The sequence below is a fragment of the Danio rerio genome, chromosome 10, assembly GCF_049306965.1.
Source record: "Danio rerio strain Tuebingen ecotype United States chromosome 10, GRCz12tu, whole genome shotgun sequence".
Lineage (NCBI taxonomy): Eukaryota > Metazoa > Chordata > Actinopteri > Cypriniformes > Danionidae > Danio > Danio rerio.
This window is the reverse complement of record NC_133185.1, coordinates 8,968,536-8,990,122: the sequence shown is the minus strand read 5'-3', so window position 1 is coordinate 8,990,122 and position 21,587 is coordinate 8,968,536. Positions and strand designations below refer to the sequence as shown.

Sequence of the window (21,587 nt, the reverse complement as noted above, 5' to 3'; positions counted from 1 at the left end):
AATAATTATTATTATTATTATTATTAAAACATATTTGCCACAATAAAAATGGTTGAATGTCCTGCACCTTCCCACAATGCATTTCACTTCCTGGATACCGCTGAAAGCGCGCTGTAACCAAGCATGGCGGTGTTCTGTTATCTTGTTATTCTGATATATTTACAAACCTCGCTCTACACCGAAGACACGAACACAACACAAAATATAAATATAACACTCGAAGACTTAAACCACACGTCAAATTATCGAGATGAAATGCTTAACATCACGGAGCTGGGAGTCAGTCCTACTGCAGCAGATTTACCCGCTCCGACTGACAGGACTCCCGAATACGTGACCGGATTACCGGATCTTAACGAGTCCACGAAGAGCCCGATCCCTGATTCCCCGCGAGCCACCGCAGCGCCAGCGCCTATTCCCGTGTCCGGTGTCCCGCCGGTCACCGTCACTGAAGGTAAGAGTGCGGAAAAACTGATCCGAGTTGTCAAAACACTGAATGTCAATATCAATAGGGTAAACAACAGCATAGTAATAACATAAGAATTGCAACAATTATTTTTATTACAAGTTTAAATACGCAAATGAGGCATTAGATGTCAGCCCTGATTGATTCTGTATTCAGTCTGTTTACTGTATAGGTAGGTAGGTTACTTTATTTATACCCAAAGGTAGATTTGATTTGCAGTCAAGAGTCCTCATCTCACAGCAGTGCCACACAAAGCAACTCACACAGCAACAACAACAAATGCACATTAAAACATAAAACATAAACATAAAGAATAAATAAATAATCACTTTAAGTGCCCCCCCCCCCCCCCCTCCCCCAAGTAAATATTTAAAATGATCTAAAATATACAGGTCACTGAAACATCTCTGCTTAAGTCTTATTTAAATGTCTAATGGCTGCTGGTATGAAACTATTTTTGTAACGTTTCCTTTTACAGCTTAATACTACAAACCTACAACCGGAGGGAAGGAGCTGAAACTCTGAATGTAGGGGATGAAATAGAGGTAAAGTTGGTTTTATATTTGCACATTCGTTCATTTAAAAGTCCTTACATTGTTTACCATGTTACTTTCAATATTCGACCGGAATTAGCATGCAAGTGTGGCTTGAAAACAACATTTACACTGTTTATTTGACTGTGAACAATGTTGTACTTTGATAGTCACTGGCTGCTAATATGAGTTTGCTATTTAGAGTTTGCAAATAATAATTTTATGAAATTATATTATTAAGGGGAAAGTCTGAATGTGCGAATATAAAACCAACTTTACCTCTATGGGGATGAGCAGTGTCATTTAAAATTGAATTTGTAATTCTCTTTAGCTGCCTAGTGTACACAGCTTCTAGATTGGCTAGTGACACCCCGGTCAGCTTACTGGACCACTTAAATATCTGATTTAGTGAGTTTTTATTCTTGACAGAAAGATTCCCAAACCATGACACCAAAGCAAAGGATAAAACGGATTCAAGAAAAGCGTGATAAAATAGAGTCATCATCTGTTTATCAATATGGAAATAATTTAACTTTCTCAAGCAAAATAGTTGCTGGTGCCCCTTTTTACACACTGCTGCACAATTCTTATCAAAGGAAAGTTTAGAGTCAATAATTGTGCCAAGGTATTTATATGATTGCACACTTTCCACAGTCTGATTTTTAATGGAAGTGCTCACCTGTGAGTGAGCAGCCTTCCTAAAATTCACGATCAAATCTTTTGTCTTTAAAACATTTAACTGAAGATATGACTCCTCACACCATCTGACAAAGTCAGTGAGTACCGGACCATGACCTGTATCATCATCATGGAGTTGACTGACAATGACAGTGTCCTCTGCATACTTGACAGGGCTCAACAATAAGGACTGCCCGGTGGCCCAGGGCCAGCGTGAGAGACACTTGGGACAGTAGACAGGATCATTACTGGCCCGATTGGGACAGTGCTGCCTTGTCACTAACATTTCATTTGTCTACGACTATTTGTCAATTGCGTGCATTTAAGTTTGTGCTTTTAAGTCTTTAAACACTACCTTCTCTGTGATGTCGTAAACACCATATTGCTTTCCGGTTCCTCTTATCTGATTAGATGTTTTGAGCATGCAATTTTTTTCAATAACCAGGGGCCTCATGTACGAAGACTTGCGTGGAAATCATACTAAAACATAGCGTACGCACAAAGCTGTAAATGTGCGTACGCAGAAAAAAATTCAGGGGCCTCATGTATCAACGCTGCGTACGCACAAAAACATTGCGTACGCAAGGTTTCACGCTCAGAATCGCTCACGTTTGGATTTACTAACAATGAACTGAACGTGGGAATGTGCGCAGGTTCACGGCAGCTTTTTGGCAGGCGTACGCACATTTTTTGTGCGTGTCTGTTTTATTTCCATTGGCGACTCCTAGAGGCAGTTGTGTTAAATTCTTCTCTACAAAGTGTCTGATCCTTGCAATGGCAGCTGTATGAGACGGGTTCATCTAGTAGGTATGTAAGATTTCCATACCATACAGTTGACCAGCTAAACATTAAAGCACAATTTGCAGCAGTCGCCTGTTTTCCCAATGTAATCTGCGCGATCTACTGCACGCACATTGCTATAAAGACACTATCTGAAGATGAATTTGCAAGCGTGAATCAGAAACATTTCCATTCAATAAATGTGCAAATAAAATATGATGCACAAACTTATTAATGATTCCTACTAGTCTTTCTCGTGATAAATAGTAGGCAAAATATGATATGTAGCGGGGGGGAAAAAAGAAGATAGAGTTCATCAGACGCTGGATTCGAGCCGAGTTCATGCTCGAACGTGTCAAAACATGATCACATGCGTCTTACGAGCGCGCCACTGAGACTGTTCAGAGTGCTGCAACAGTTTACAGATATAAACCAGACTATTTTTTTTAAATGCACTCAGTGCGATGTTCAGACCTAACTGTGTCAACCGCATCAGCTAAACTCTCCCACTCTATTTTTTTTTCTTTTGTTGTTAATTCCGAAAAACAAACTTGCAAATAACACCGCTTTTCTCCGATCTACCTCCGAAAGCAGCACCTCCAATTCACATTCTGTTCAAAGTTTCTCTTTTTGCTTGCTTTTGCCATTGCTTTTTCGTTGGGTTTTGCCATTAGCATAGTCATTAGCATATTCATACGGGGGAGGAGGCAGGGAGGGGTTTTGTGCTCGTGCATGTTGCGCTCAGTTTCACGTTCATTCAGATGTACAAAAGAATATGCGTGAGATTCGGCGTACGCAGTGTTTCATACATCTGAATTTTTTTCTGCGTACGCACATTTACAGCTTTGTGCGTACGCAATGTTTTAGTAAGATTTCCACGCAAGTCTTCGTACATGAAGCCCCAGATGTATGAAACACTGCGTACGCCGAATCCCACGCATATTCTTTTGTACATCCGAATGAACGTGAAACTGAGCGCAACATGCACGAGCACAAAACCCCTCCCCGCCTCCTCCCCCGTATGAATATGCTAATGACTATGCTAATGTTAAAACCCAACGAAAAAGCAATGGCAAAAGCAAGCAAAAAGAGAAACTTGGAACAGAATGTGAAATGGAGGTGCTGCTTTCGGAGGTAGACCGGAGAAAAGCGGTCTTATTTGCAAGTTTGTTCTCCGGAATTAACAACAAAAGAAACAAATAGAGTGGGAGAGTTTAGCTGATGCGGTTAACACAGTTGGGTCTGAACATCGCACTGAGTGCATTAAAAAAAGAAATAATGTGGTTTATATCTGAAAAATGTTGCAATACCTGTAACAGTCTCAGTGGCGCAACTCATAAGACGCATGTCAACATGTTTTGACACGTTCGAGCATGAACTCAGTTCGAATCCAGCGTCTTATGAACTCTTTCTTCTTTTTCGTCCGCTACATATCAGATTTTATCACGAGAAAGACAAGTATGAATCATCAATAAGTTTGTGCATCATATTTTATTTGCACATTTATTGAATGGAAATGTTTCTGATTCACGCATGCAAATTCATCTTCAGATAGTGTCTTTATAGCAATGTGCGTGCAGTAGATTACAGAGCTCAGATTACATTGGGAAAACAGGCGACCACTGCAAATTGTGCTTTAATGTTTAGCTGGTCAACTACGTGGTATGGAAACCTTATATACCTGCTAGATGAACCCGTCTCATACAGCTGCCATTGCATGGCTCAAAGACACTTTGTAGAATGCAATTTAACACAACTGCCTCTAGGAGTCGCCAATGGAAATAAAACAGACACGCACAAAAAATGTGCGTACGCCAGCCAGAAAGCTGCCGTGAAGCTGCGCACATTCCCACGTTCAGTTCATTGTTAGTAAATCCAAACGTGAGCGGTTCTGAGCGTGAAACCTGGCGTACGCAAAGTTTTTGTGCGTACGCAGCGTTGATACATGAGGCCCCTGGTAACAACCAGTACAGAGAAGAAACAGCAACATGGCGGCAACATCAAAATATAAGGCTAAAAGAAAATGTCTGTTTCTAATGTCTTGAAGGCAGACATTTACAAGAGAACAACGCGACAAAAAAAATTAAGTGATGTTTTGCACAGTTTGCCGTCAGTTTGACAAGTCAGCCCATCTTTTGTTAAATAATTTTGAACCGCAATAAAATGCTTCCACATTTTCCATACTACTATTTTTGTTTGCATAACACTTTTATTAAATTTCTTAAGTATTAAATTCTAGATTTAGAATTTATTTTTGACACATTTTTTAAAATATGCGGCTAAAAAATAGCTATTAACTTCCTATGTTTTTTTTTTTTTTGGTGGGGCGAGTGAAAATTTTGGCAGGGCAAGTAAAAATCTGAACCACTGGCCCGATTAGACCAGTAGAAAAAATCCATAGCGTTGAACCCTGCTTGATAATCGTTCTATTTTCCCACCTGCTCTGACACATGTTTGTGTAAAGGATGTATAACAAAGGTGAAAGGACACATCCTTGTGGGGACCCGGTTGAGGAGCAAACTTTATCAGATAGACATCCATTCACTCTAACACTTTGTGTTCGATTAGTTAAAAAATGAAGGATCCAGCCCACCAAGTTATTACTGAGGTCAAACTGTTCCAGCAATCTCTTAATTAAAATGTGAGGTTGAAATGTGTTAAAAGCACAGGTTGAAATGTGTTAATGTTAACTGTGCACTTTCAAATGTTTTCAATCATTTTTCCATTTCATCCCCATCCCTTTTAAAGATGAAGAAGGCTTGTCATTTGCCACACCAGAAGTTCCCACTGACCAGAATGCTGACTCTGTCTTTGGCCGTTCAAATGTGAGCAGTGCACCTGATGTGAGAAGTTTACCAGGATACCGGGTAAAGTTTGACTATGTTTAAATAAAGATGTCATAAAATGAGAAATCAAAATTTAGTTTTTCACATATCGTCACATATCGTCATACCTAACTTAAAAATATTTAAAAAAAGGTTCTATCTGACATTTTTGTCAAAATTGAGTTATTCATATATTCTTTTTAAATGACAACTTATTTACATTATGGGGTGTTTTTTATAAGTTGTTTAAATTTTAAGACTTTTTATTTAAAAAGCAAATGTTACACACATACTGTTTGCTATGGAATGCAGAAACTTTAAAGCGTAATATCTCAAAATCATTCAGAACGCAGATAGAATCTTATAAATCCAAGGTGACGATATGACGTCATAAAAACATCCAGAAAAAACTCCAGACTTTCTTATTAGTAAGCTCACTCTGCAAGATTTTTAGCTCATTGTTGAGTCTATTTATTTACTTCTGTAAATGCGATACACAGTTGAGGTCATAATTATTAGCTCTCCTGTGATTTTTGTTTTATATTTTCCTCTATATCTTTTTAAATATTTCCCAAATGATGTTTAACAGAGTAAGGAATTTTTCACAGGATTTTTTTTTTAGTCTTATTATTTCATTTTGGCTAGAATAAAAGCAGTTTTTATTTTTTTAAAGCCATTTAAGGTCAGCATTATTAGCCCCCTGAAGCAACTTTTTTTAAAATGTCTACAGAAAAAAGTTGTTATACAAGGATTTGCCTAATTACTCTAACTTGCCTAATTAACATAATAAACCTGGTAAGCCTTTAAATTACACTTTAATCTGAATACTAGTATCTTGAAAAAATATCTAATATTATTTATTGTCTCATGGCAAAGATAAAAAGACATTAGAATATAGTTATTAAAGCTTTTATGTTTAGAATTGTGTTCTAAAAATCTCTGTTAAACAGAAATTAGGGGAAAATACTTTTATTAGGGAGGGCTAATAATTTTGACTTCAACTCTATATTTGTTAAGGTTTTATGTTAGTTTCAGTAACATTATTAAATAATATTCAAATGTTTTTACAATTATATTGAAATGCACAAAACAGTTTGTAAAGTAATATTTTGTCTTTTAGTAAACATTATATGAGAGATTTACTTTACTCACCAAACAAGTGGTTCTTATTGCATTGCAAACCTTAAATAAAAGTTTATTTAATGTGTTAAGTTTGTAGTCACTGCATTCTCAAAATCTTTCCACATAAATCCACATGTTTTTTTTTTTTTTTTTACAAAATTCTGCACAGAAATAGAAAATATGTCCACAGATTCTTTCTGGCCTTGCTTATTAGTTTAAAAACAGCTTATACTGAGTTCAATCAGCCTAAACAACAAGTTGTTGAATACACCAATTTTCCTATGTAACATTGTGGGTAAACTCAGCCTCATATGTGCAGAAGTTTACATCGGTGGGCACACAGCTGTCCTGTTGTTTTATTCTGATGCTAACACCAAGTTTCTTAAAGGAAACAACACTGAACTGTTTTTAACAGGACTACAACCAATCAATCCATGTTCTCATTTGCCACAGCCATATTACCCTACGCCCCAAGACTGGTTACTCACTGAAGCTAAGCAGGGCTGAGCCTGTTCAAAATAGGTTGCTGTTGGAAGTAGTGTTAGTGAGGCCAACAGGGGGTGCTCAACCTGCAGTCTGTGTGAACTTAAAGGGGTGGTCCACTACGATCTCATATTTTAAACTTTAGTTGATGTGTAATGTAGCTGTGTGAACATAAACAACATCTCTGAATGTAAAAAGTTCTAAATTCAATGCAAAGGGAGACCTTGGTTTTTACAGAGTTAGCTTAGCAAAGCCTACAATGAACGAATTTTGGGGACTACAAAAAAATACTTCCACCCCCTGTGACATCATAAGTTCATTTACTGCGCATCCCACACTGCGCATGCAGGTAAGGGCCGTGGCCAAAAACGCTGCTGTTTCCACAGAGCTTCATCTGTTTCTGTATTTGGGCTTCCAAAGGACACGACACAAAGACAGGAGTGCCTTCAGTTCAATATTAATTATCTTCCAGAGAATTATAAAATACTCAGCAAGCATGATTTGACAAAACAGCTCCAGAATCTCTCCCAGTTCAGTGCTGGATTCGGCTAAAATCTCCTCAAAGCAGAAGTTGTAAGCTACAAGTAAGTTTTTTTATTTGTTAAAATTGATCATGACATGTACAGTGTCTAGCGTTAACGGTATGCTGTAGCAATGATGTAAACAATGCGAAATGTTGCTTTGCGGGCAATCGATTTAGCTACAAATTCATATTTATCAGTCAAACTGCTGTACAAACACACACACACACACACACACACTCCACCAGCTCGGTCTCTTATGTGTGTGCGGACAGGACTGCACTGATTGTCTTCAGGCAGCTTTTCCATGTGTTTCACATCTCAGATAATGAAGTCGCAAAAGATCATATTACTTACACCTGCATATTCCGGATACTCGTGAAAGACGTCATAACGCATAGAGTTAAAAAAAATACAGATTAGCTTACCTGACTAGTGGTCGCAGCAGAATAATAAATCAAGGCTCAACAGGTAGCATCTCACATCTTGTGCTTTATTCTTCTGTCACGATATCTTTCAGAAAATAACTTAATCCGAGTATCAGAGAAAATGAAAGTCCCGCACACTTGCGCTTGCTAAAGAAAGTTCGAACCACACACACATAGACGCACACACAGACGCTGTTAAAGGAGCCACACCCCATTTTCACTCCTTAGTTACAGACACTTGTCAGATGTTATTTTAGAGAGCGGGCGCGAGGTTGACTGCATGTTTACACAGCAGAAAAGCGCGTGCTTTTACGGGCGTGACGTGGAGCCGATCTGCCAATAGCAGCACATTATGATGATGACCAATCAGATCACTTAAGGGCGGGCCTTTTAGAGGAACTAGGAAATATGACAGTCGTTTTCATGTTAGCTGAGTAGCTGTGTATAATCAAAGTGAGATATATGAAAAAATTACGTGATTTCCTTCAAGTGAAACATAAGCACACGTTGCTTTGCATCTTATAAACACAACCAAGCCTTAAAATTACATTCTGGACCACCCCTTTAACTTCCCAATAATGTGAAGGGGACATTATACTGTCAGTGAGTGCCATCTTTCAGATGAGATGTTAAATCAAGGTCCTTAAAAAAAATCCAATTGTAATCCTAGATTCCCTCCATCGGCCCTTACGATCATGGCCTCACAATCACTCACAATCCACCAATGTGGTGTGTAGTAAGCGCACTGGCACCATTGTCCTGTGGATGCTGCACACTGGTAGTGGTGTGGAGAGACCCCCCTCATGATTGTGAAGTGCTTTGGGTGTATGGCCACACATGATAAATGTGCTATATAAATCCACATTACTTACATACATTTAATATTTCACTCCTTCTGTCAATGTTTTGACTTTTATCAGCAACCATATTGATTAAAACAATGCCAGAAAGGGTATTCAGAGAAGGAATTTCTTTTTTAGAATCACAGTTAGTATTAATGTTATCCTGAAAATCAGTTATAGTTGATCCTCCTTTGTTAACAATGTTAAACTCTTTCTGTTCTTCCCTCAGTATGGAGACGTCATTCAGACAGTGAATAAGGAAGGGCAGCTGGAGTTTTTTACCTTTCCTGCCTCTGCAGGCACAGCTCACTGCTTAGACTCAAACCCTGCAGGTAGGACAGAACATCGATGCTTTACTGAATAAAAAGTTAAGTGGTAAATTAGGGCTGGACGATATGGCAAAAATGCAATCTCGATAATTATTTTCCATGTTGAATGATAACTATATACTGTATATATTTCGCTATAAGTTTTAAATGCTTCCAGGTTTAAAAGAGTAACCCAACAATGACTAAAGCCACAAAAATTTGAGGGTTAAATGGCATAACATATTTTTGCCCGATAATTTTTTTGGCCGAAAATTCAGTACACACTTTTAGGGTGCTTTCACACCTGTGTATCGATTCAGTTGTTCCGAAACAGAGATTACAATTGTTACATTGCTGCTCTTTGCTCTTGGAGCGGTTCGCTTTCACACTGCAAGTTTCTAATCGGACCAAAAGAGCTAAAACAAGTCACGTGCGAGTAAACTCTCCTTACATTGGTCAGAGTGTTTTGTTTATTTTGCAGCATCCCGCTAAGCTGTCAGGAGAGGTGATGGTTTGGTGGTGATTGACAGGGTGCGCGCCTGACGTGTCTGAGGAGAGACGCGGTGGGGAGGGGTGAGGTTGCGCAACGTAGCCTATTTGAGGACTGGGAGGGAGACGCAAGATTAACGGGAGATCATCACTTGTTTGCAGGCTTCCGGAGACTCGCGAAACTTCCCGCCCTACTCATAATTCTCTCTTCATATAGCCGTAAGCCTTATACATATCCATAAAACACTGTGATATAACCGCGCTCGGATCGGATCGCTTTCTCACTGCAATCGAACCGCTCCAGGGTTCGTTTCAATCGAGCCGAGACCACCTCATTCAAGCGATCTCGGAGCGATTACTTGGCGCAGAACAGAGCCCTGTTCACATATGCCAATCGAACCGCGCTAACTGGGCAAAGGAGATACGTTCTGAAACAAAAGTGTTAGCTTTTCATTGTAGCTTATCATTGTTAATGACAAATTTTTATCACGATTCGATATAATAACGTTTATTGACCAGCACTAACTGAAGGCCAAAAAGATGTTTTCAGATGCATCCAAATTAATGTCAATATATATTTTATGACAATAGCAAAATTTAGGTTAGAGGTTTGTTCTCATGTTTTTGAGACACTTTCCTTTAGAGTTGGATTCACTTGCTCCAGACTAGAACTTGTGTGTTGCTAAAAACAGTATTCTTTTAATGTACAGGTTTTCTGAAGGAGCAGACAAGCAGATGTATGAGGAGCTTTGATTTGGCACGTGATTGTACAACTCTAGGAACTCTGAGCTTGGGAAATTATCTTAATTTCAGCATTCGTTCTGTGAGTTCACATTTTCATTTTACAAACTACATTTTACAGGCTTTGCTGAACATTTGGAATCATTCTTTTTTTGTTAATTTGTTGTTTAATAATCTAAAATAATGTTGCGTTTCTCTCTAGGGAAAGAACCAGGAAGCTAAAGTAAGCCTTTTTTTGTCAATCAGTTTTTCAAAATCATCTTTTAATTTAGAATCTTCTAATTCTGACTTTAAAGAGGCGATGAATCAGTTATTTTTGAATGCTTGAACACGGTAACATGTTCATACTTATTTATTTATTTATTTTTTACATACATTATCTTTTAGTCTACACCTCTGTTTTCATTCTTCTAAAGATGGTCTGCTCTCTCAGAAAGGTATAATGATTGGTCAGCTGGCCCAGTGTGTTCAGATTCACTTATCTCCTAGTACACAGGTGTCAAACTCAGTTCCAAAAGGGCCGCAGCTCTGCACAGTTTAGTTCCAACCCTAATTAAACACACCTGATCAAACTAATTGAGTCCTTCAGGCTTGTTTGAAACCTACAGGTAATTGTGTTGGAGCAGGGTTGGAACTAAACTGTGCAGGGCCGCGGCCCTCCAGGAATTGAGTTTGACACCCCTGGCCTAGTACACTCAAAAGATTGCATCCGGAGTTGTGGGTTATGTAAATTTCAGGGAGCACCATGGGCCTGTTTCAGTAAGGAGGTTCAAACAACTCAGAGTTTAAACTTGAACTCTGAGTTGATTTACCGAGAGATTAAAAACTCTGAGTTTTCGGTTTCAGAATAGCTGATCTGAGTTGGGTCAATCAACTTTGAGTAGACCAATTCAGAGTTAAGCGCTCACCGTGACTTTAAAAAGGCATTATCAATGGAGCGCAGACATTACGAGTGACTATGGCAATATCTTATAAAAGAGATCACCATTTCTTTCTCCGGCTGAACTTGATCTGCTCATGCAAAGTTATAGCAAATATGAGCGTATATATTTGAAAAGAAGCAACCCTCAGTGAAGAAGAGACAGTTAGCGTGGGAAAACAGCTGCTCAAGTTAATGCCTAATTTCACTTTTTAAGTATTTAAATATTTAAGTATAATAAAATAAGCAATGTAATTTGTGACGTTTATATATTTTTTTCTAAACTTTTTTTATACATTTATTAGTTTTAAATGATTTAACAGTGCACTTGTGTGTCTGCCTTTTTTATTGATCAAGTGATAGAGGTTAATATAACATTTAGAAGGTAAGCAGTACTAAAAATAATTTTTAGAAAGAATAATAATCCCATTAATCTAGTTACATGCATGTCGAAGGTGAATTTAATTTAATTATTTATAAAAAAAAGGATAAGCCATTCTCGTACAGTTCTTCTGTGTGTGACTGTAATGTAGGCAATAGCTGTGTTTCCATCCAAATATATTACATAAATGTATGTGCAAAACAGGAATATTGCATAAAAGATGCGAATAAAATTCCATCCAACGAGTCAAAGAGAAAAAAATCGTCACTTCCTGATTAAACTGGCACCAAATATCAACAGTAAAAACAGCTTTTACTGTGGTAGAAGAAGCTGCGTCAATTAATTCTTTATTTAGCCTAATTAATGTACTTGCGCCTTGATGTCAGAAGACAATGCTGAAACACAATGAACACGTGGGGGTGTCTGAAGCCATGAGACGCGGAGACTCTTGACACGCACCAGACGTTCGGAGGTAATTAATAATATACACTAATACTGAAACAGTTAAGGCATTTTAGAATGACTAAGACAATATTTAAGACGTGTTACAGTATGCTCAGCCTGCTGGTTTGTTCATTCACACACATTTTCATTATCATATGATCATGATCTTTTTTAATGTACATGCTGTAATTTGTTCAGTAAAAGTGTTTCCATCGTAGTTTATGCGCACATTTTCTATCGAATAAAAGTTTATCCTACTCAGTTATGCGCATTTTTTATGCATATTTTAAAAAGTTATGTGCATCATGACGTTTCTATCAATCGTTTTTATGCACGTATCCAAAATAAGCATAAAAATAGGTGGGTGGAAACGTAAGGCTAAGGCGAGAAATACCGCTTCATCTTTAAAAAAGGGGAGGAGACCGACAGAAACTCTGAGTTTAGAGAACAAAACCTGCTTCTGACCAGGTTAGATTCACAGAGTAAGTTACCACAGTAACTGACTCTGAGTTAAAGTTACCTCTCTTTCAGAAACAGGCTTGACTTACCCTGCTTTCTCGAGTTTAACAAACCTGCCATTTTGAAACGGAAAACCCAGAGTTTCTCTCATTTCAGGGTTAAAATACTCTGAGTTTTCAGTTAACCTCCTTTCTGAAACAGGCCCCATATCACAAACTCAGGAATAACCTAGTTGTTATTTCTACAAACCAACTGACCAATCAGATCCATGCATTTCTGAGGGAGCAGATTAACTAAAATATCTGTTTGCATTGAACTTTGAGCGTTGCAAATTTGCAAATGTTGTTTATGCTCAAACAGCAACATTACACAAGAACTTAAGTTAAAAGAGTGAAATCTCAATCGACGAGTGCTTTAATTAAATCTACCTTCTGTCTATAACCTGAGGTTATTGGTGTGGAGGTAGCAGCCATTACCCTGCAGTCTTTGGAGGGAACACAGATGCCAGTGGACCCGGCTGACAGTAGCAGCTATTTCCCTATGCTCTTGCAGTCTGGTGACGTCTGCAGTAATGTTGTACAGCAGGTGTGCACATGACGCAATTCTCAGAAATATGACCTAAGAATTAGGAACAAATAGTTGTTCTATTCTAAAAACGAACTGTTTTCTCAGGTGAAATACACGTTTGTGTACAATAAAGCCGGGGAAATCCTGAATGTGATGGCAGCGTTTTTGCTGGGAGCTATTAAAAATGTCATGGTGCCCATTCAGCAAGAGTTTCAGATTATGTTTTTACAGGTATTTAATTCTACCTCAATTTTCTACATTTGTATTATTATTTGACATATTATTGCACTTAAAGAATTGTTTTTGCATATACAGTTAAAGTCAGAATTATTAGCCACCTATTCCCCCCCCCCCCCCCATTATCTGTTTAACAGAAAGAAGACTTTTTTCAGCACATTTCTAAACCTAATAGTTTTAATAACTGATTTATTTTATCTTTGCCATGATGTCAGTGCGTAATATTTTACTAGATATTTTTCAAGACACTTCTATACAGCTTAAAGTGACATTTAAAGGCTGGGCAGGTTAGGGTAATTAGGCAAGTTATTGTTTAATGATGGTTTGTTCTGTAGACTATCGAAAAAATATATAGCTTAAAGGAAGGGGCTAATAATTTTGACCTTAAAATGTTTTTTTAAAAAAATTAGAAACTGCTTTTATTCTAGCTGAAATCAAACAAATAAGACTTTCTCTAAAAGAAAAAATATTATCAGACATACTGTGAAATATATATATAATGTATATACGTATGTATATATATGAGTTATGAGTTATTGAAAAGTTAAACAGCCCCTATTATGGGTTCTTAAAAATGACCTTCCATGCAGTGTGTAACACAGCACTAAGTGAATGAAAACATCCAGCTGAGGGTTAAATCTGAAAATGCACTTGGTTTAAAAATAGTTTTTTTTAATAAAAGATTCGACTCAGAGTTTTTTAAATGATTCGTTGTTCGTCGGGATCTTTTGTTTATATCGATGTTTATACCAAATATGAACTACCGGATCCGGTAAATGTGAACGCGCCTTTCCCTTTAGACCTTAGCAGAGTTTGAGGGATCATGGGATTTATCGTGACGGGAAGATTACTATCACTTAGAAATGCCTAGACATGCAGCTCTAGGAAACCACCACACCACCACAGTATAGTCAACCTAGTGCTGTGTTTGTTCCTGTCATTTTCTGATTGATACAATAATCTACACTGCAGTGTGGGGTTTGCTGGCATTTGTTATTAAAGCAAGGATCAGCAAAGACTACTAATGTATGGGATTTTGTTAGTAACTGTTACATAGTTTATATGGACCAGTTCCTTCTTCCTACATAACATGAATTGTGATTAAAATTGTTGCCTCATTTTCTGTAGTTTGCAAAATATGTCTTTAATTGTGTGTTGTAACTTGTAATCGCTCTGCACAGCTGGTAATCACGTACTGTCATAGATCAGTTCTGGTACTGTATCTCTCAGGTTAAATCTGTATGGGGTTATTCACATATCGCGCCCAAAACCACGTTGTAAACGCAACTCATGCTTCTTTTTTTCATACTTTAAATGCATTTTTTGCTCGCAATCTCCTGCTGTTTGTGGCCATGGTCACCACCAGCTGTTCCTCACACGTGTGGAGTGGTCAATTCTTTAAAAATAGTTAAACTTTTGCCACTGTTTGGATACTGAATGTACTGAATGTGTGTCGCTGTTATTACTTAAGGTTAGGGTTAGGAGTAGACTAATATGCTGGGGTTTGGGACAAATAAATCACTGAACAAATCATATGTAAGTCGTTGGGATAATTAGGTAAAAATAAATGCATATTATAAGACAATTAAGGTGTTTTTGACCTATCAGCCTGTTGTTAAAGACCCTCCAAAACCAAAATATGACCTTTTATAATGCATAATAGGGGCTCTTTAAGATGAATAGTTTTGTGTACATTCTCTGATGTCCCCATATACACTGTTAAAAGAGATTAGTTGACTTAAAAAAAAACAAATAAACCTGTTGCCTTACAATTATTAAGTAAACCAACTATGTGCATAATTAAAAATGTTTAGTTAGGTCAATGAGTTTACTGACTTATCTAAAATCAGGTTGTTGTTTTTAAGGCAGCGTAATTAATCACTCTTTAAAGTAACTAATCGCTTTTTACAGTGTATTTGCATGAAATAATATTAATAGTTTTTTGTCTATCCTTTAATTGTACTTGTCTAAGTATTTTCCTTTGCTTTATTTTAATTGTGTATTGTTCTTTTCTTTTAGATTTGTTCCAAATATTTGTTATTTTTATAGTTTTGTGGTGCCTTCTGATTTTCTTGAAATATTTATCCAGAATGTGTTTTACAAATTTTTGTTGTTGTTGTTTTCTTGTTTTGTTTAGATTTTTATTTTAATGTAGCCTTATAAAAACAAAGTAATAATTGTATGTCCATGCTTTGACAGGAGAACTCTCAGACAACAGGGTTGAAATACAGTGGCAATCCTGGCTATGTATTGGGGCGTCCTCTAGTGGCCGGAACAAGAACGGCAAAATATCCTTTATTAGAAACTGTGGACAGATGTCTCTTTTGTAACGAAACGATTATGCCAGCCATTTGTCATCAGCACAGAATATAAGTAATTTATTTCCAAGTTTGGAAAATACCCCATATGTTGAGTATATGGCAACATGTTAATAGTTAATGTCAGTAATTCACAATATTAAAAAATGATGTCCTTCTTATACTTTATTAGATGCAGTGTTACGGATAAAAAAAAATCATTCCCTTTGATTGATCTATGAAAGAAATCAGGACACAGCAGGCCCATAGCCAGGGGTGATTCAAATGGTTTGAAAGACCCACCCCTCACTGACAAAGGTCCAGAATTTGTCCCATACATGAGCTCATTTGTCCTATTTTGACTACTGTGGTATAATAAATTAAAAAAAAAAAAAAAACCTATGAAAATAACCTATTAAATAAGGCTTTAATACCAAGTGGAATTCTGTTTTAGCTGTTGCTTCGGTTTGACTTCCCAAATTCAGCATCCCAAATGACAGTTGAATGTCCTGACCAGTTTGTTGTTTGCCTAATACATAACAGTAGGCTGCAGTTTTTGATTTAAAACACATTTAAAACTACCTATTTTTTTCGAATGATTTATAAAGTGATACATTTGTATTTATAAAATAAGTAAGCTATTGTTTTTATATTTCTTTATTCTAAATCTGGAAATATTTTGGTACATTAAAAAGTGTGGTTGTAATGACCATCTGACAGGTTTATCCAGCCAAAAAAAAAAATGCTTGAAATGTCCCTAAAATGCAGTGTTTAAACCTCATAATTAAATAAAAAATGAGGCGAATAACTGCAAAAAGGTCCACTTTTTGAGAATAAAGAACCATTCTTTTCACCAGGCTGGCTAGGGGCCTGCACAATATTAATATTAAGAAAGGTGTGCTAATGTTTTCATCATCGTAACAGTGTTTAACAAATCCATGCAAATGCTGTCATGCAGGGGGCGAAGCAGTGGCGCAGTAGGTAGTGCTGTCGCCTCACAGCAAGGAGGTTGTTGGCTCGCTGGTTCGAGCCTCTGCTCGGTTGGCGTTTCTGTGTGGAGTTTGCATGTTCTCACTGCATTCGCGTGGGATATCTCCAGGTGCTCTGGTTTCCCCCACAGTCTAAAGACATGCACATGCGGTACAGGTGAATTGGGTAGACTTAATTGTCCGTAGTGTATGAGTTTGTGTGTGTGGATGTTTCCCAGAGATGGGTTGTGGCTGGAAGGGCATCCGCTGCGTAAAAACTTGCTGGATAAGTTGGCGGTTCATTCCGCTGTGGCGACCCTGGATTAATAAAGGGACTAAGCTGACAAGAAAATAAATTAATGAATACTGTCATGCCTGCCAATCCAGCTTTGGGGCACATTCCTTGACTCTTGTTTTACTGGGATAGTTCAGTTTGCAGACCCAAAAGGATCTCTCACTACCATCCAAACATCTGTGGATCAGGATTGCTTGCGTGGCTCTTCTCGTCGCTCGCCTGTCCTATTTGGGATTAACACAATATCAGGTTGCACCTTAAAGTAAGAAGCAACTGTAATAATATTTAATGTTTTTGTAAAGTAGACAAGCTTTGTCCAACAATTTGATTTCTGTTGTTTGTCCTTACTCCTCTAGGCTTTCTGATGGAGTTAATTGTTCTCAAGTATCAGAAGTCATTTTATGGGCACTCAAAGGACAGAGTTTCCCCGATCATGTGGCTTCCTTTGGGAATTCCTTGCCTCAGAATTCTTTGGACTGGGTGCCAATCCAAAACCAAACCATATCATTGGTAAACAGCCTACTTAGTGTTATTTTAATGTGTTTAGAGGAAAACTGAAGCTGCAGTCGTGCGGTGTTTCTTGAAAGAGAAGTGTTTAAGCTAGGGGATATGTTGACATGAAACCTCAGCCGGAGGTCACTGATGATGCAATTCTGATTTGTAAACCTGTGTTTATTCTTCTTGCTTCCACATTTTTCTGGTTTACCAAGGGGGCTCAAGCTTGCAGCATACCTCTGTCTTACCATCTTGAAGTAAAATGGACCAAGTATGGAGCCCTGCTGAACCCCCAAGCTCAGATCGTGAGCATCATGGAAACAATCATTACGAACACCAGTAGTTTGGTGAGTTTAACACATTGGCACACTTTTAATGACTTTCATTCATTATATATTGTATTTAATAAACAAGTTAGTACAATTAAAATGTTTCGACAATATACAATGCATCCGGAAAGTATTCATAGCGCTTCACTTTTTCCAAATTTTTTTGTGTTACAGCCTTATTACAAAATAAATTTTATTTATTTATTTCTTCAAAAATCTACACACAATACCCCATATAGACAATGTGATTTTTGTAATTGTTGCAAAATTATTAAAAATGAAAAACCTAAAAAATCACATGTATATAAGTATTCACAGCCTCTAAATTGAGCTCAGGTACATTCTGTTTCCACTGATCATTCTTGAGATGGTTCAGCAGCTTAATTGGAGTTCACCTGTGGTAATTCAGTTGATTGGATAAGCAGGCATATACCTGTCTATATAAGGTCCCAGGGTTGACAGTGCATGTCAAAGCACAAACCAAGCATGAAGACAAAGGAATTGTCTGTAGACCTCAGAGACAGGATTTCCTCGAGGCACAAGGCTCGGGAAGGTTACAGAAAAACTTATGCTGCTCTGAAAGCTCCAATGAGCACAGTGGCCTCCATCATCCATAAGAGGAAAACGTTTGAAACCACCAGGACTCTTCCTAGAGCTGGCCGGCCATCTAAGCTGAGTGATCGGGGGAGAAGGGCCATAGTCAGGGAGGTGATCAATAACCCGATGATCACTCTGTCTGAGCTCCAGTGTTCTTCTGTGGAGAGAGGAGAACCTTACAGAAGGACAACTATTTGTACAGCAATCCACCAATCAGGCCAGTATGCTTGAGTGGCCAGACTGAAGCCACTCCCCACCTGGAATTTGCGAAAGGCATCTGAAGGGCTCTCAGACCATAAGAAACACAATTCTCTGGTCTGGTGAGACTAAAATTGAACACTTTGGAGTGAATGCCAGGCATTACATTTAGAGAAAACCAGGCACCCTCATCACCAGGCTTATACCATCCCTACTAACACCATGTGTGTGATGTTTTTCAGCAGCAGGAACTGAAAGACTAGTCAGGATAGAGGGAAAGATGAATGCAGCAATGTACAGAGACATCCTGAATGAAAACCTGCTTCAGAGTGCTCTTGACCACAGACCGGGGCAGCGGGTTATCTTCCAGCAGGACAATGACCCAAGCACACCGCCAAAATATAAATGGATTGGCTTCTTACCAACTGGGTGAATGTCCTTGAGTGGCCCAGCCAGAGCCCAGACGTAAATCCTATTGAACATCTCTGGAGAGATCTGAAATTGGCTGTACACCGTTGCTTCCTATCTGACCTGATAGAGCTTGAGAGGTACTGCAAAGAGGAATGGGCAAAAACTCCCAAAGACAGGTGTGCCAAGCTTGTGGCATCATATTCAAAAAGACTTGTGCATCAACAAAGAATTGAGCAAAGGCGGTGAATACTTATGTACATGTAATTTTTTAGATTTTTTATTTTTAATAAATTTGCAACAATTTCAAAACATCTTTTCACATTGTCATTATGGGGGATTGCAGGGCCGGAGTGGGACTCCTATTCAGCCCTGGAGTTTCAAGCCTCAGACCGGCCCACCTCAGTTCACGACTGACTATATTAAAATAAGGTCATTTCCAAATCAGTTTCTAATGACACTATCACATTTTTTTTTTTGTTGAGAAAACAGCTGCTTTAGAACTTCAAATGTTCAACAACCCTAACAGTATTATATGTCTTAACAATAAAAATGAAAACATTTAATTACTCTAACGAGGATCGAACCCGGGTCCGCGGCGTCTTAACCTAACGTGCTAACCGCTGGACCACAACAGCTGGGTACAGTAGGGAGACACATAAAAAGGCTGTGGTCAAGTAAATAAATAAATTTAAAAAGTGTGACTGCTGAGAGCAACAAATTCTGGAGCTAGGGACACCGGCCCTCACGGCCAAAAAACGGACCGGCCCACCGGGAACTCTCCCGGTCCTCCCGATTAGCCAATCCGGGCCTGGGGGATTGTGTTTAGAATTTGGAGTAAATAAATTAATTTAATCCACTTTGTAATAAGGCTGTAACAAAAAAAAATGGAAAAAGTGAAGTGCTATGAATACTTTCAGGATGCACTGTATTAGATGCCCATACAATGTTTTAACCCATGTATCTTTATTGAGGCTAATCTTTCTCTACCACAAATTCACAGCTTGATATTCTAACTTGTAGGTCTTTTATAAACAGAATTTTTCTTTGTTTAGGCCTTCATTACCAGTCCTGGTGGTCTTCTGCCTGTCACAAGCTCAGTGAGTTTTGTTGATGTGTCTGCCTCTGCAACCCCAGGATTCAAAGTTCCTCCAACAATCGATGCTAAACTACCGTTTGACTTTTTCTTTCCATTTGTATAATAGAGCTTGTCTTTTTGCAGCACTATGAATGGAGGACCACTGGTTTTGTAGCCATGTTTCTCTGTCCATCCTCAGGTCATTTTTGTGTTTAATTATGCCTAACTTGCCGGTGTATATGGTGTATATTTATTGTCTACTGTATATAATGCACTGATACACAATTTTAACTAAATAAAAAATACTTTTATATGTATATAAGTGTACCTGTGTACAATTCAATGTATCACAAATATACTGTATGCACAAATGTTGCACATTAGGTTGTGCCTGTAGTTTTAGCTGCCTTAATACTTTGTAGCATAGATTCATCAAGGTACTGGAAATATTCCTCAGAGATTTTGGTCCATATTGCCATGATAGCATCACGCAGTTGCTGCAGATTTGTCAGTTGCACATCCTTGATGCGAATCTCCCATTCCACAACATCTCAAAGGTGCTCGATTGGATTTAGATCTGGTGACTGTGGAACTCTGTTGAGTACAGTGAACTCATTGTGATGTTCAAGAAAGTAGTCTGAGATGATTCACTCTTTTTGACATGGTGTGTTACCCTGCTGGAAGTAGCCATCAGAAGATGGGTAAACTGTAGTCATAAAGGGATGGACCTGGTCAGCAACGATACTCAGACAGGCTGTGATGTTGACAAGATGCTCAATTGCTACTAATGGGCTCAAAGTGTGCCAAGAGAATATCCCTCACACCACTACATCACCACCAGCCTGAACCATTGATCTAAGGCAGGATGGAACCATGCTTTCATGTTGTCGACGTCAAATTCTGAGTCTACCATCCGAATGTCGCAGCAGAAATCAAGACTCATCAAACCAGGCAACGTTTTCCAATCTTCTATTGTCCAATTTTGGTGAGCCTGTGCGAATTGTAGCCTCAGTTTCCTGTTCTTAGCTAACAGGAGTGGCACTCGCTGTGGTCTTCTGCTGCTGTAGCGTATCCGCCTCAAGGTTCGATGTGCTGTGCGTTCAGAGATGCTCTTCTGCAGACCTCAGTTGTAACGAGTGCCCGGATAGCAAGACAAGAAGACGCTCTGAAATTCCTGCTCCCTGTCAAGGACACCTGTTGGACTCTAAAGGCTTACACACACACATACACAGCTACAGATAGACAATCACTCCCAATCCCCTCATCCAAACGCCTTTGTGTGCTTTCACCCACTGGAGCGGGTAGGGGGGTCTGCGACCAGCGCCCTATGGCTGCAGGACTAGATGGCTGCCTGGTCTCATCAGACTATATCCACACCCACTGTGGCAATGTTGTGTCTTGTCTGTGTTTTTGTGCAAGGTTACTGGGGCCTTTTTTTCTCCCTGGTCTCACATTGCTCTAATTAAAGAGCATGGTAAGGGAGTTTTTTTGCCTCCCTCTTCTGTAATGTGTCTTATTTTCTTTTTTTAATGCTTCCCTTACCTCCTGTGACCTGTCTTCCCTTGAAATTTGTGATGTTTGTGTACGGTCGGGGGGGTTCAATTTCACTATACGAAAGTTTATGCGACAAATAAAGGCCTGATTTGATTTCATTTGATTTGAGTTACCGTTGCCTTTCTATCAGCTGGAACCAGTCTG

General features: G+C 38.5%; 1 protein-coding gene across 2 annotated transcripts; it reads left to right on the top strand.

Moving 5' to 3' along the window:
• Positions 1-92: 92 nt before the first annotated feature.
• On the top strand, positions 93-21,541 carry tctn1 (tectonic family member 1). Of its 2 annotated transcripts, none has more exons than XM_009305137.5 (12): positions 93-454; positions 5,206-5,324; positions 8,908-9,010; positions 10,186-10,298; positions 10,419-10,439; positions 12,868-13,005; positions 13,093-13,218; positions 15,424-15,512; positions 16,909-17,046; positions 17,141-17,294; positions 17,495-17,626; positions 19,867-21,541. In XM_009305137.5, the coding sequence occupies exons 1-12, from the start codon at positions 124-126 to the stop codon at positions 20,011-20,013; spliced, it is 1,611 nt and encodes a 536-aa protein (XP_009303412.2). In that variant the 5' UTR covers positions 93-123; the 3' UTR covers positions 20,014-21,541. The 2 variants fall into 2 exon arrangements, with proteins under 2 accessions (XP_009303412.2, XP_073770519.1); XM_073914418.1 differs by having other exon boundaries at positions 10,419-10,956; positions 12,622-13,005.
• The last annotated feature ends 46 nt before the right edge of the window (positions 21,542-21,587 follow it).

Excerpts from the sequence above, each read along its gene's own strand:
- tctn1 (XM_009305137.5), top strand. The coding sequence starts at position 124 with ATGGCGGTGTTCTGTTATCTTGTTATTCTGATATATTTACAAACCTCG. Across the intron at positions 13,006-13,092 it reads GCAGTAATGTTGTACAGCAG|GTGAAATACACGTTTGTGTA; the intron begins GTGTGCACATGA and ends CTGTTTTCTCAG. Across the intron at positions 15,513-16,908 it reads GCCGGAACAAGAACGGCAAA|TGGGATAGTTCAGTTTGCAG; the intron begins ATATCCTTTATT and ends CTCTTGTTTTAC.